This window comes from Manacus candei, unplaced genomic scaffold, assembly GCF_025592945.1.
Source record: "Manacus candei isolate 608988 ecotype Guabito, Panama unplaced genomic scaffold, ASM2559294v1 h1tg000043l, whole genome shotgun sequence".
In the NCBI taxonomy this organism is placed as follows: Eukaryota; Metazoa; Chordata; class Aves; order Passeriformes; family Pipridae; genus Manacus; species Manacus candei.
The window spans coordinates 367,770-381,899 of record NW_026138091.1 but is presented as its reverse complement, the minus strand read 5'-3'; the positions used below and the strand labels follow the sequence as shown (position 1 = coordinate 381,899).

The following is a 14,130-nucleotide window of genomic DNA, read 5'->3' as shown; positions in this document are numbered from 1 at the left end:
ATAAAAACAACCAAAAAAAGGCCTTTTTTCTTAAAATTTAGTTAGTCATCCCATTGCCTTTGATTTTGGCAACAGTGTATGTGAAGTTCAGTTATTAGCAAGAACATAGTCCTTGTATGTACAGTCACATGATGTGGCCTCTGTGTAGGGTCATGTTTAAGTTCTCTTTGTAGTTCAGTCCAGAGGACTGAAAAGTGCTGAAAGCACTGTTGACAGCAAGATGCCCCAAGGCATACTGATAGCTACATGAAAATAGCCAGTTACTTTGGAAGAGGATTCACAGTTCCTGGCATCTTAAGCCCAGCTTTGTCCCAGATTTAGTGACACAATCTTGGTACGTACTGAGACATCGTGGTGACTGTTTTTCAGGAAGTGAGAACCTCAGCTAGCTAATTGGAAGGAAGAGAGAATGTCTTACTTTTTTTAACTAAATGAAAATTTGGAGTATTTTTGTCAATGTGTTATTGTGTAACGTGTTGGGAAGGAGGGGGGCTCTGGTTTAATTACTTTTTTTGTCTCAGGAGGCTGAGACCTAATGGTTCCAAGAGAGTGAGCTGAGCTGGGCTGGCTGCAAGCTGAGTCTAGGCCTGCATTTTGCCTTGGTTGAAACTATGCCTTTACAGCAGCAAAGAATAAAAAAGATAAGAGTTAGAGAGAATAAACCAATATGACTTTATAGCTCAGTAGTAGGAGTGCTTCTGTAGTTTTGGTCCTTAATCCACGCATTTAGCTCCATGTTAATTGTAATGTTAGACTACTGTTATTTGTTCCAGCAAAGATCTCACTAAAAAAACAAAGATGTGATACTCTCCCAAAGAAATTACCTTTGGTTTGTTCTAGATTTCTGTCTTGTGCTTCCGTAGTTCTTGCTTCTTGTGTTTGTTTGAGAAATACATGTAACTGTGTGTATGAAAGTATACTCATATACATCTGCAACACATGTAATTGGAATCCTCAGGTGTACTGACTACATACCTTTTGCTGTCAAAATGTAAGAAGTAACTATGTTAAATGTCCATGACTGTGGAATTTTTTCACTGAATGTCCATCTATTATATTATTAGTTCTCTTTACTTCTGTTTTCTATCCCTCAGTGTATTCTCTTCCATCCCGCTGTGGCGGACTGTGCTGTTGTGGGCCAGGAGGATCCTTTAAAAGGACATGTTCCATTTGCGCTGTGTGTACTGAGACAAGGTGAGAACTCACTGATACTGATGTCACTAAGACTTACAAAAGTCTCAGAAAAGGTAAAGGATATGACTTTCTTCACCAGGTATAAAGACAGAAAAGAATAAGATTTTGAACGAGATTGTTGAGCGAGTTCGAACTAACATTGGCCCTGTAGCAGCTTTCCAGAAGGGGATGTTTGTGAAACAGCTACCAAAAACACGCTCTGGCAAGATACCACGTTCGGCTCTTTCTGCACTTGTCAGTGGAAAGCCATACAAGGCAAGTTGGAGATGTGTGCTTTAATGAATTAGGCGCACGTGCACACCTGAAGGCACAACGTTATGGTTTTAATTCTCTTGACTGTTCTGTAACTGGTCCATGACTTAAGGTAGTATGTTATATTTTATTTCTACTGTGACTTACCCAAAAGGTTTTTATGCTCCAGAGCTTTCCAGATACTTTTTTGTTGATTGCTTTTGAAGGCTAGATTTGAAGAATCTCTGAATGAAATTCTGTCTACTCTCACATGCTTCTATATATTCTTCCTTTTCAGATAACACCAACCATTGAAGATGCTAGCGTGTTTAAACACATTGAAGAACTGCTAAAGAAAAATTAAATGGGATAATACATCAATAACAAACATTTTAATTACAGAAGTACAAAGAGACTTTCTGTCTGTTAAGGTTACCGCATTTTAAAAACTAGTCATGATTTGGAACAAAATGTTTTTACTGCAGAAACATTACTATGTTCTTTACCATCTTGTCACAGCCAATGACACATAGTAAAGTCTCTGCATGTTGTGAATATATGCTGGTTATTAAGATGGCTAAGAATTGCACATAGAATTCATACATTTCTATAGTCTTAAAGGGGAGGAGTCATGGGATTATCTGTATGATGTCATGTAACCTTTCATTTCAATCTGTTTTTGTATAATGTGACCAGTAACTTGAGTTTGAATACAACCGTTTACAAAAAGTTAAGTCGTGAGGACAGCAATAAACAGGAATTTAATTGTGAAAATTGTTGAAGACATAAATTGTTCTCACTTGTAAATTAGAAGCCTTTACATTTTTTAAATTTTTCTAAAATTAAAAATTTTAAAATTAATTTTCTTGATTCCACTGATTTCTTTTTTTCCTAAGACTTTCTGCTATAAATTAGATTCCTGTAATTTTTTTACTCAATAACTTTCTGAAATGTCTTTTTTGTAGATTGATAAATAATTTCTGGCTTTCAAATATGTGAAAATCCTCATTTGTCTGCTCAATAATACACATGATTTTAAATAAAGGTAGGCATTTACTCTTTGCATTTTCTGATAATTTTTTTGTTAAAAAAATATCCTTATGATAAGGATAACCAGAATGTGCTTTTGCCGAGGTATATATAACCAAGAAATTTAGCAAATACAGATACTAAGTAGCTTATCCTGGAATTTATAGGCCATTTCAGAATAGTTACAAGGTTCTTAACAAGCCAGGAGATGGAGGATACACTCTCTACATACTTCTTAAGCTGCAGGTTTTTCATTGAACAATAAAGGTAAAAATGCTTTAAAAAACATACATATACAGAAAAGTTTAAAAGCAGAGAAGTTACTCAAACTCAGCAGTGCTTTCCAGAGGAAGAAACAATAAGCAATACATAAATTCAGATGATGTTGGTATATAAGAGAGGTCCTCAAAAGAGTCCAGAAATACTGTTGTGTGCTGGTGGATAGAGTTAAGGATGATATCCCTGTAAAGTGATGAAATAAACCAACAGATTGATGTAGGACATAAAAGGTGATAGATAGGTGCTACTTACTGTGAGCCATACCCTGATGGTGCCTTGTGCCTGTGATCTTTTGTTGGTAAGCTCTACTAGTTGTATAAGAACTATGTAAAATGTTCCTGTGTTTTTTCACTTGGGACTGCATACAGCACAGCCAGTCATGTTGAAACAGGTCATACAGTCATATAATAGAACAGCCTCGTTTGAGTCTGTGCTGTACTTGTTTTTTGCTAAATCATTGTATGAGGTAGCCCACCTCAACCCTGCTGCCCCCGCTCAGTTATCCAATTTAGTTGAAAATCTCAATCTGAACAGAGGGTAAAACATGTTGTGAGAGACTGGACTGTAAATGCTAATGGCTCTAAGAATCAGCAGGGTGCTTTGCTAACGGTGCTGTATTTCTGGGGCAAAATAACTTCAGCTTTGGTCACAAGATCTGGCTCATTCTTTTCCCCAACACATCTCATTTAACCCCATCCCCTAAATTTTAGTGTGGGCTGTGACAATGTGGGCTGCAAAAGAAATTCTGTAAAATGTGAGCGGGTGTTTACAAGGAAACGTGTATTCATATGATACTGCAACCACTGCTAATGGTGTTTGTATTATTTTACTTTGAGATATTCTACACTAAAATAATCCAGAAGGAGGCTGAGGGAGGAGGGGGAGAAAGAACATCAACAACGATGTCGGTCAAGCCCGAGGAACTGTATTTACAAGAGCCTTGGCTTTATATAGTTATAACCCTGCCATTATATCACACCCATCAGCAAGTTCACTGCTCCCTCTCGTGGCGGATTCTGACCAGTAACTCCGTCGTGACTCATACCTGTTAGTGTCAAAATGTGTTTATGCATGAGAAGCAACTGGTTTCCAAATTTAATGCTCCTATGTACCAAGCTTAATAGACTTATAAACACAAATAGCACTGAATTCTTTTTTTATTGACATTGGGGGAGAAAAATTTTTCACCATCTGATTGACCGAAGTTTGCCAAATGAAAATAGACAAAACAAATGTTTATGTACGTGCAAACATTGCAGATCAAACTGCTTAAAGAAATAACTAAAAGACAGGTCTTGAGCTAAGATCAAGCAGCAGAAAAATAGCAAATAGGTAAATGACTATTAAGTAGGTCTTACTTTGAAACTTCCCATTTAAACAAAGAATAAACAACAATAACACCACCAAATAAAGCCACAGCAGGTAATAGTTGCTCTTCTAAACTTTTATACATTATATATTAATCACTCTGTCTTTCAGTTATTTCCTCTGATAAAACTGACTTTTGTGAAGTCTCAGCAAGGCCATCTTGGCTAAAAGCGTAACATTAGACAGGAGCCTAATGCCCTGTTAGAATGAAGAAATGGTGGGGTTTGGCTTCTCTTGTCTTTCTTTTTCTTTGTTGAATATATCTGGAAACGAGAATCTGATTCTATGCAAATATTAGATTTACTTTTCCAATGCTGGCTGGTGTTTCAAGATCCTGGAACAAAAAGGTGGCTCTTGGTAAAGCAAGATTCTTCTTGGTCCACAGGTAACATAGAAGAAAGTTTTTGGTTTTTTGTATAAATCATGTTTTATTAAATTGCCTTTTTTTTATAAACAGTTCTCCTGGGTTTATTTATTTGTTTTTAAGAGGTGAGCCATCATGATGCTTCTCTACAGATATCTGACATCTCCATTTTGTCTTTAGAGGTCCATTTTGGCTCCAGTTCCAGGTTATGTATTCTATTATACATCATCAGAGGCAGGTGTTCAGCTTTTAATATTGACAGATTTTTCTCAGTAGGAACATGTTGAAGCTTCTAACTCTGCTAAACATATTCATTTGACTGTTACAATCCAAAAACTGTAAAAATGGTGGAATGGAAAGATACAAACAGTATTATTGACACTGTGTTGTCAAATGTTTGCACTGAGACCCCATGTACCATAGATTTTATTTTTTAAAAAATCATATTTATATCCATTTACATAAGACTTACACATTTTAAAAGAAATACATACACAGTAAATACGTAAATGTCTAATATTTTACAATAAAACAGATGGAACAATGTAAAGATGAGTGGCTTTGTTTGATAAAAGCTTTGGATGTGCACTGCTGCCAAATTTTTGATGACAGAGATGCTGAGAGAAAAAAAGGGAGGTTGTTTTGTTTTCCTTTTTTTATTTTTTTTTTTAGTAATTTAGGTGTTTTTTATTCTTGTTTTAAGTTAACCAGTACATGAAAGGAACATCATAAGTGTTTGTCTGATAAACTTTATGTATTTTCTTCCCTATTACCCTGTTCTTGCAGAAAGTTTTAATGCTCTTTTCCTAGGTAGTGATAGTGCACTTCAAGTAAAGTAGAAGAAAGAGATGACATCTAAGGGGAAAAAAAATAAACATTAATTAGTGAGGTTCTTTGTTTCTAATTTGGTCTAGGATGCAATAACAACAGAAAATATATCACTAACTACGCTATTGCATGTTTTAGTAAAACATGGTCTTTGATTATCTGTGGGAGGCATGCATTTGTTTAATTTTAGATCTGCAACATAGACCTATTAATAATGAATTTTAATATTTTACTAATGTATACTGATTTTTGTCATAGATCAAAATAGACTACTGCTTATGTTCATTTTATAGTTGTTTTCTTGCTGTTTTAATTCAGCACTGGAGTTAGTTTCCTGCATCTGGAGACCTTTGCCTGTTTGGCACAAGGTTAAACACACATTTTCAGCGTACAGACCTTGCTGGTGTACTTTGTGGTTCTCCTTCCTAGTTCACTGCAGCTCGACAGCATTTACTTTTTTCACCCTGACGATTTCTTTGCTATGGACCAGCTGCTTCCAGATTATCATTCACATCTTTTTGGAATGCTGCTTCCCCATTTGTCTTTACAAATCCTCTTTGGAACCCTTCATTGGTAAAGTACATTGTTGATTTTGCCAAATGCCCTTTAATATTTATTAGAATAGAAGTGCAACTAGTATGTTCTATTGCCCCAGCCAGTGGCAACAAAACTGTCCTGAGTGAGCCTTCTGACTTGGTGATGACAAGTGTTTATAAGAGAAAGGCATTGGGAAAGCTTGGGCAGTGTGAGTGCCAAATATGCTGGCTGTGTGGCGTTGCAGATGCTCAGCTGGGCAACATACAGCCACTACAGCAGAAAGCTTTCTGCTCTGTGGTAAACTTTGCAACATTAAATGGCCAGCATCAGCAGTCTTAATTGTTCTTAAATTTTTGATACTGAGGGTGCACTGGAACAGGGCTGCTCACAGTATGCTCATGTAACTGTTCCGAGACTGTCTGTTCGTGATTTCTGGCAGCTCGTCATGGTTTCAACAAATGTTTAAAAAAACCCACCTGAAATGCAATTCAAAAGCATATGAGTGAGATACAGCTGCTGTGAAGAAACACTGTAAGACACTGTAAGGTTGTATCCAATTGGTATTGTTGGCATAAATTATTTTGAAATACAAGGCTTTGACATTCTCTGTAAGGGAGTATCTCTGTAAGAGTAGCAAAATGCAAGAATCTGCAGCCTGCTGTGATCATAGGCCATGAGCATTTTTTCCATATGCAATCTGTTTGCAGCTCTCTTTTCGACCTGTTCTTTGTAGGCATATTCCCCTTTATTATATTAATTTTTTTTATATTGTTATATAAAAACTCATCCAGCTGTCCCTGCCCTCTGCTGCTTAGTTAGAATCAGTCCCTGGTTCTATGCATGCAGATATGTTATTCACCAGAGTAACACAGCTGCTGATGGTGCAAGTTGTTACAAGTCTGGTCTCAGTCTAAGCTGGATCTGGAAAATTTCAAGAAGCATGTTGTAATGAATAATATTTCCTTTTGTCCAAGTATCAATCAGTTCCTTCCATGAAGAAACTGTTACCCAGGAACTATGATCACAAAATTCTGAAAATTCCTCTGTTGTCCTTTAAGCTCACATCCCACACATGAGCAGTTTTTGTTTATGCATTCATCTTTGAGATACAGGCAATTTCTTTAAATTTTGAAGTTTGATATAATAGTGCCAGAAAAGTCTGTTACTTTACTTCTGGTTTTCATTTGCTACTTTTTAGATGATTTTTAATATAGTGGGAATAAACAGTTTGGATAATCTTAATTTTTGCTAGCATATCAAATTTCAGTTTCTGCCTTTGTTGCACTCTTTAAACCTCACCTCATGTGCCTGGCCCATTACTGTTGGCCTAATATATAGCTTGGTGTTTGAACTTAATTTCTTGGTCATACCTTATTGCTTTCAGCACACAGTTCTGAAGCACATGGAAGAAAATGTATGCACCTCTGCTGTCACCACACTCTAATCTATACGTACGTACACAGAAAAAGATTTCTGTAATTTATGTGCTTCATCATCATCTTTGTAGGACCAGCTGCTTAACTTACCTTTAAAAAAAAAAAAACTAAGAAACTAAAAACCCCACCCCTGGTGATTATTTTTTCAGTGGTGGCATGGAAAGTGCCCTTTTTTAAGATTAAGGTTTTATACTCTTGCAGTCTCCTGAACATCTGTGAACTAAAGCTCCTGTCATCAGGAGGATCCTGAGCAATCTACTGTTCCCGCTATTAACATTTACTATTCCTAAGCACTTCTTGAATCTATGCAGAGTTAGTAAGATCTTGATGGCCCCAATCCTGTCCCAGTCTTGGGAATCTAAAAAACAAACAAACAAACAAACAAACAAAAACCCCCCTACTTTCTTGCAGATCCTGGCATATCTTGCCTACAATATGCAACAGCTATTGAAGCATGTTTGATGCCTGATGAGGTTTTGGTGATATCCAAATATTCTTTCCAGCTCCCTTACAAATTCTCAAGTAACTTAAAGGAAAACTGTTTTACTGAGAAAATACTAGCATGAAATGGTGCCATATTGATGGAAATGCTCATCATGTTAGGATTTTTTGCAAAACTTGTGACGAAGTAGAAAACTATATTTCCACAGAACTTTGGAACAGTTAATCTGTGATATTCATAGCCATATTTAAAAGATAAATGGTAAAAAATGCAACATGAATTCCAGTACTAAATTTGATTCAGAGTTGGATCCTTTCTTTGTCAATTCTGAATGATTTGAGAAGTGCAATAGGTAACTTTGCAAAATTTTCTGTGTGGGGAAGTTTTTGTTCTAGCTTTATGCAGCTACCTGATGTTCTAAATTGAGCCATAGCTTTAATTAAAAAAAAAAAGTAAACATCTTCTGCTTTACTAGTGTTGCCCCCCACCCCAGCTCATGGTAGAACTCTTTTGGAATTCTCATAGAGTAAATTCATTCCCTGTGCCCACTGCCATGTCCCCAAAATGTTATGGTTGGTAGCATCACCTAAACTGAGCTTAAGACTGTTGTCATGAGGAAATGACCACCCTGGTGAGTCTTTAGTTATGTCCTCTGCTCCATGCTGGCTCTTGCTTGGATAATGTGGGGTGTAGTGTACAGTTACAAATAGCTTTCATGATGACCCCTTATGAATACTCACAATTCAGTGCTGGCTTCTTTGCTAGGTCTTGTCAGCATGAGTATGTACGAACTGTTGAGCTGTCTAACCTCTGTAGTCGTGATGAAGCAACTGGAAATTGCAAAAAAAGAAAAAAAGAAAAAAAAAGAAACAAACCAGAACCTCTTTAAGATCATGAGGAAAATAAATCAATCAGTTTCCCACTGGAAGGGTGGCTGTTAAATTGGTCTGTGGCTTTCTATTACATGATCCGGGCACAGTCTAGTTCAGAACTCAGTGTTTCTTCAAGTCTGATGTGCTACTGGAGTCTGTATTAAGTGAATACAGTTTAAAACTCAATTTTTGTCTTTATTTTGTTATAAGTTCTAATGCTCTTTATTTTGTTAGAAGTCCTATCATGCTGTTTAAATACTATTGCATTCTTAGTGCTTCGAGATAGGATGCCAAATCCTGGATGAAGATGTAGGTCTTCAAAATTACTTACCTTTAAATCTACTAAGTTCAGTACCCAGCTCAAGAATAAACTGTCTGGAACACCTCAAGTAAATCACTAAGTCTCCCTTATGCCTTAGTTCCCCTTCTGTAAAATGGGAATATCATCTTCTACATCATACCATGGCTAGAAGATGAAATCTATGAATGTCTGTAAGATTCTTAGCTGCTGCAGTAATGTGGGCCATGGAAATACCATGAGAGCTAGGAACAAATGGAATTCAGTGATGCAATCAGTAAATTATTTGTTCTGTAACTGCAACTATAAAGTATTTTTTTTAAAGGTGAGAAACTTTAATGGAATTTAGATGGCTTTAATGGAATTTAGGTGGCAATACTGTCATACCAAGTTCAATCAAGAGTTACAGAATGTAATCACTACAAGCGGTGCATTAAATTACTTTGAGACAAGTCTATCCATAGACCTAAATCCTCTCATGATGAAATAAATGGCAGTATTTTAAATGGGCCAGTCTTTGTACTGATGCTTCTCAGAACTTCAAGCAGGCATATTTGGCTTTATCTTCCATATATCTGAAGAAATAGCTGTGATGGGATTTGTCCCTTCTCCTTGCTCTCTTACAATGATTTTTAAATTTTACTTATTTTTTAATTATGTTTTTTTGTTGCATTATGTATGCTTATTACTTTCCCAATCATTGCTGACTTAGTGCATCTTTTGGAAATTGAAAGGTTTCCAAAGAAAATTAAGATGGGTATACAGGAACTCAATTAATGCCCGAAATTCAGTATTTGCTAACTACCCGTCTGATGGTAATTATCTGCTAACAACTTCAATTATTTGATGGTCAAGGCTAAGGTACCTAATTTGAAAATCAGATAGGAAAATAGAGATGATAGCCCATTCTAAGTTCATTCTCTAAAATACACCCCACCTGCTGAGAGGCTAATAAGCTGAAAAATTTGCTTAAATATTATATGCAGTCTTAGTTGAAAGTTAGTAAATTAATTCTTGTCTTTCCCAATGTTTCCTTTGCAGACATAGGATGGTGAGATGGCCTTTTTTTTTTTTGTATTTTAAATAAACACTGACAGGCTGAAGCAAACCTGAAAAAATCAATAGTATGCCAATTCAGTGCTTTTCTATTCCCTAATTCAACTCTCCCAGACTCTGTTCATCCCAGTTAAATGAACACAGTTTTTGTGGTGCGAGACAGGCATGCATTAAAAGTCAATTTAGCATGCTAGGATAAGCCTCTTGCTTTTCAACAGGAAGTGCAGAAGTGACTGCATACCATCAGTTGGCATCTTCCGTGACTGCCCTGATGTTGTGGTTAGTCTGAACCCAGCTGGCAGCGTTTCCGAAGCGCCCGGCATCATGCTGATCCCATGAACCTCGCGCGGAGGAAACTGTCGTCGCCAGGAGGGGCCACGTCTGAAGTTCTTGTCATCGCTCTGTCAACACAGAGTTGTATTTGATAAAGCAAAATGAAATGTTTTGATTAATTATCCTGCTGTGTGTTACCTCTCCCACTGTTAAATGTATTCGACAATAACTACCCTGCTCTGTTGCACTGCATCCAGTTACTGTAATGTGTTCGAGACACACTTGCAAAAGTAAATGTTTTAGAATATTAAATGTTAGGGTGGGAAGCTCTTCTTAAATCTCTGGCTCGATATAGTTGAGGGCTTTAGTATCAGCTAAAGTAGAATTTTCTTATACAGTGACGGTGCAGTGGTTTGTTACTGCATTAGCAGGCTTACATAAAGTGCTAATAAAGGATTAAACACTCGTGCATGCACAGAATTCATATGCATCTCACATTTTCAGCAAGTCTTTAAAAGTTTTATTTCTCATATGCAAAAGTCCAAGACTTGAACACTTTTGCACTGGACTCTTACATTAATATGAATAATTTCCATCATTGGATTTGAGATTCTTGATCCCAGATAACTGCCCCAAAATGCACTTGATTAATATTAACTTTGAAAAATGAAAAAGAAACAAACAGAAAATCTATTTTCCTTCTTTCTTCTTTATTTTTAAATAAAGGATGTAAGTAGCCTAAAGAATAGATTGCACAGGCATCCAACCCACACACATTTTCTGCCACTTGCCCTGGCCAGTAGGACTTCCATTCTGCATGTTCTGCATGTTTCCTCTCTGGAAAATATTCATCTTAAGGTAAGAGTGCAGTGCCACATTTAGCATCAAAGGTGATATAAGTATGTAGCCACACTGGCCCTTGATGGGCATTCCTAATTTTTTCTTAAAGCTTTAACTAACTCTTTTTTAACAATGTGAGAATTAACATGTCTTCATGCATTCAATTTAATTTTAATGTTTCACTGTGATATTTTATAAATACTTAAAATAAAATTAATTACTTCCTCAAGTCGTCTTTCAGTTCCTAGTGCTAAAAGGTTGTTGTATTCTCTCTCAAGGATCTGCCGTGCCTAGAGATACCAAAGTAAACAATTAAAATGATTGAAGATGAATAAAAGGCAGTAATGGGTACAGATTAACAATAAGTAGCATAAGCAAACTTGCCTGGGTGTTTTGTGTTGGAATCTGTAATAATAAAGCTAAACTGCTGTAGTCAAAATTTTCATCCAGTGCTATAAGTGAACCATGTACACCACTTTCTAGGATATTATTTGCATATTCTCGGAGGCCAATGGCTTGTATCCAGCGTATGACTCGATCGTTGCTCCATACCAGCACATCTGTAAGGACATAACACTGGATCAGTCTCCTGCTACCTCTTAACTTCCAAATTGTACAGGTACATGCATGTATGTAGCTGTGCATGCACTGTGGATGTCATACTGCTTTATTTCTTAAAAGAGGAATTCTAGCAAATTCAGCTTTAATATCTCCTATTCAAAAACTCTGTGTGATTTTAGCTATCTTCAAGTTAAATGTTTATACCAAATAATGTTTCCAAAAGAGAAATATGCTTCCAGAGGGCATCTCCAGAATGCAATTCCTTCCTCTTCCTATATATACCCTTTTCAATCCTTAGCTATGTTTTTACAGTTAAACAGTGCAAGGGCACAGGAGAAATATCCATTCCTCAGGGCTTCGCTGGGGAGTTTTGTATTAAACATTTTGAGAGTTGTGTCAGCACCTACCATTTTATAACATGCCATAAAGCAAATGATGAGACTAAAACTATGTTTAGTTCAGAAAGCTGGTAGAGTTGTTAAAGTCCATGCCGATTATAAAACTGAGGCAAAAAATGAGCTAGAAAACCATTTTTGAGGCTATTCTAAAAAATAGCCTGCCCTGCTTTTAAGATTAAAAAAAAAATTTACTTATCTTTATAGTTGTGACTGGGAAACATAATACTGAGTTTTCTGTTACTAAGTGATGAGGCTTTTTCCTAAACCCTTAGAGGTCCAGCTAATGTAGCTGTTCTGGGAGCCAGCACTCTCCATCGCTTGGCCAAGAGCATCCCAGACTTTGGGGTCAGGATCAACTGAAGCATGGGGGCAGGCAGAGACCAAATCTCTCCTGGGACCACGAATAACTGACCAACAGGGTGAAGGAGGCTATGAATTACTACCCTTGTCCTAGCAGTGACTAGCACTGAAGCCACACCAGAATTTGAGACCAATACACAATTCTCCTATGTCAGTCTAAAGCTAAACACACTCAGACTGACTGGCACTGATGCCTGCACATCCAAGGCAAAGTCTTTTCATTAGTGCATGCCATCGTCTGTCTTGAGCACATGCACACTGTCACTGTAGCCATTCCCCCTTCTAATTCCGGTTTTTTTTAGCTCTTCTAATCAGCATTGTGCTTGAGAAGTGCTGACTGCTGTAGTCGCTAGAGCTAGAAATGCTCAAAGGAATCAGAGGATTCATTTGTGATAGATGAAAAAAGCCAACCACCCTAATTGTTATATATTAAAGGAACCATGAAGTGAGCCTGCAAGTGCTCTAGAGAGCTTTACACAGAAAAAAATCTTTAGAATCAGATGTTAAATCTTCTAATAAGGTCAGTTTTGTTAGGAACTATTCTTATATACCAATCAACTGCCTCAGTGGTCAACCCTCCAAGCAACATTTGCTATGATACGTTCTAATGTAAGAAATCAAAGGCAAAGGTTTTCAAAAGCCAGAGCACAGTGAGAGGGTCCTGAGTACTCCCGTTTTTCAGCATTGTCCCCAGCACATCCCACTGAGCTGCAGGCTGTTTGGTCTTCCACTTCTGACCCTGAAAGAGGCTCAGATAAAATCTGTCCCCAAAACCAGTTTAGCAAAATGTATGTATCAAACAGCCATTAGGAACTGCAGCCCCAATTTAGCAAAGTATTTGACTGCGCCTAATTTAAGGAGCTAGGATGTGTTCTGAAGACAGAGGGACTTAACACTTAAAGCACATTAAATGCTTTGCTAAAATGGCATGACAAGGGGTTACCAGTGTCAAGTTTTAAGAGAAGAAACATTCCCAGTATTCATTCCCAGGAACTATCACCTTTTATTTCATGCTGACTCATTTCTCTTCGCTTTTCCAGTTCTTTTCTATCATAATTCAACCTCTTTAAACACATGATTCCATATTGCAAGCTTGTTCTGTTATTTAAAGAGAAACATTTACAGAGTTAATAAAGATAATTTTGAAGATAGGAACATATATAGGATGTGTTTCCTGCACTTCACATGAGGTGTTTCATGGTGCTCATGTAGCAAATCTTGAGAACAGAGAAGAGAGCAAAACCATTAAAAAAAATTCACAGATTTCAGGAATAAAATGGACAAAATCAAAATGAGTATGTTTGAATAAATGTTCTAGTGTAAGAAATCCAAAGCATTAAAAGTTGTATTCAGAAAAGGTCAGCCCTTGCGAGCCACGAAATGTTTTGTCAAACCAGGCCTCAAAAAAAATTACAAATCAGACAGTTTAGTAAAAAGACACTTCTTGTCACATTCACCTTAAAGTCTAAATACCTTTATTGCCATATTTCCAGTTTAGCTTCCAGGCATATCCCTAGGTAACCTGAGCAACTGTCAATTTGCTTGTACTGTTAACAGCTTTTATGTGCTACACAAAATAGCTTTGCATTATTATGAGATCTCAGGGCTTTGAATCTTAGTCTAACATTTTCTGATACTTTAAACCACTTAAATTGTTACTATTTCTGTATTGTTAAGGGTTTATTGATATAGTAATGGTTCCCTGCTCATTATGAAATTTGTCTGTACCAGTATCTTGGTTTTGAGAGGTATAACTGCAATACG

At 36.8% G+C, this 14,130-nt stretch overlaps 2 protein-coding genes across 18 annotated transcripts in view; one reads left to right on the top strand and one right to left on the bottom strand.

Annotated features, from left to right (window-relative positions):
* The window catches only part of ACSS3 (acyl-CoA synthetase short chain family member 3), a 79,486-nt gene extending 77,510 nt beyond the window's left edge, over nucleotides 1-1,976 (top strand). Inside the window, exons 14-16 of one of the 2 annotated variants that reach the window (XM_051795720.1) lie at nucleotides 1,095-1,194; nucleotides 1,274-1,449; nucleotides 1,724-1,976. In XM_051795720.1, coding sequence (XP_051651680.1) covers nucleotides 1,095-1,194; nucleotides 1,274-1,449; nucleotides 1,724-1,789 — 342 coding nt within the window. In that variant the 3' untranslated portion in view covers nucleotides 1,790-1,976. Of the gene's footprint in view, nucleotides 1-1,094; nucleotides 1,195-1,273; nucleotides 1,450-1,723 lie in introns of those variants that run through there. The other variant, XM_051795721.1, reaches the window with a different exon arrangement.
* Nucleotides 1,977-3,872: 1,896 nt separating this feature from the next.
* Nucleotides 3,873-14,130, bottom strand: part of PPFIA2 (PTPRF interacting protein alpha 2) — a 329,493-nt gene continuing 319,235 nt past the window's right edge. For all 16 annotated transcript variants that reach the window (XM_051795691.1, XM_051795696.1, XM_051795695.1 and 13 more), the window contains 6 exons: nucleotides 13,367-13,464; nucleotides 11,432-11,607; nucleotides 11,269-11,337; nucleotides 10,176-10,335; nucleotides 8,449-8,538; nucleotides 3,873-5,320 (listed from right to left, as the gene is read on the bottom strand). In XM_051795691.1, the coding sequence (XP_051651651.1) occupies nucleotides 8,480-8,538; nucleotides 10,176-10,335; nucleotides 11,269-11,337; nucleotides 11,432-11,607; nucleotides 13,367-13,464 (562 nt within the window). In that variant the 3' untranslated portion in view covers nucleotides 3,873-5,320; nucleotides 8,449-8,479. The remainder of the gene's footprint in view (nucleotides 5,321-8,448; nucleotides 8,539-10,175; nucleotides 10,336-11,268; nucleotides 11,338-11,431; nucleotides 11,608-13,366; nucleotides 13,465-14,130) is intronic.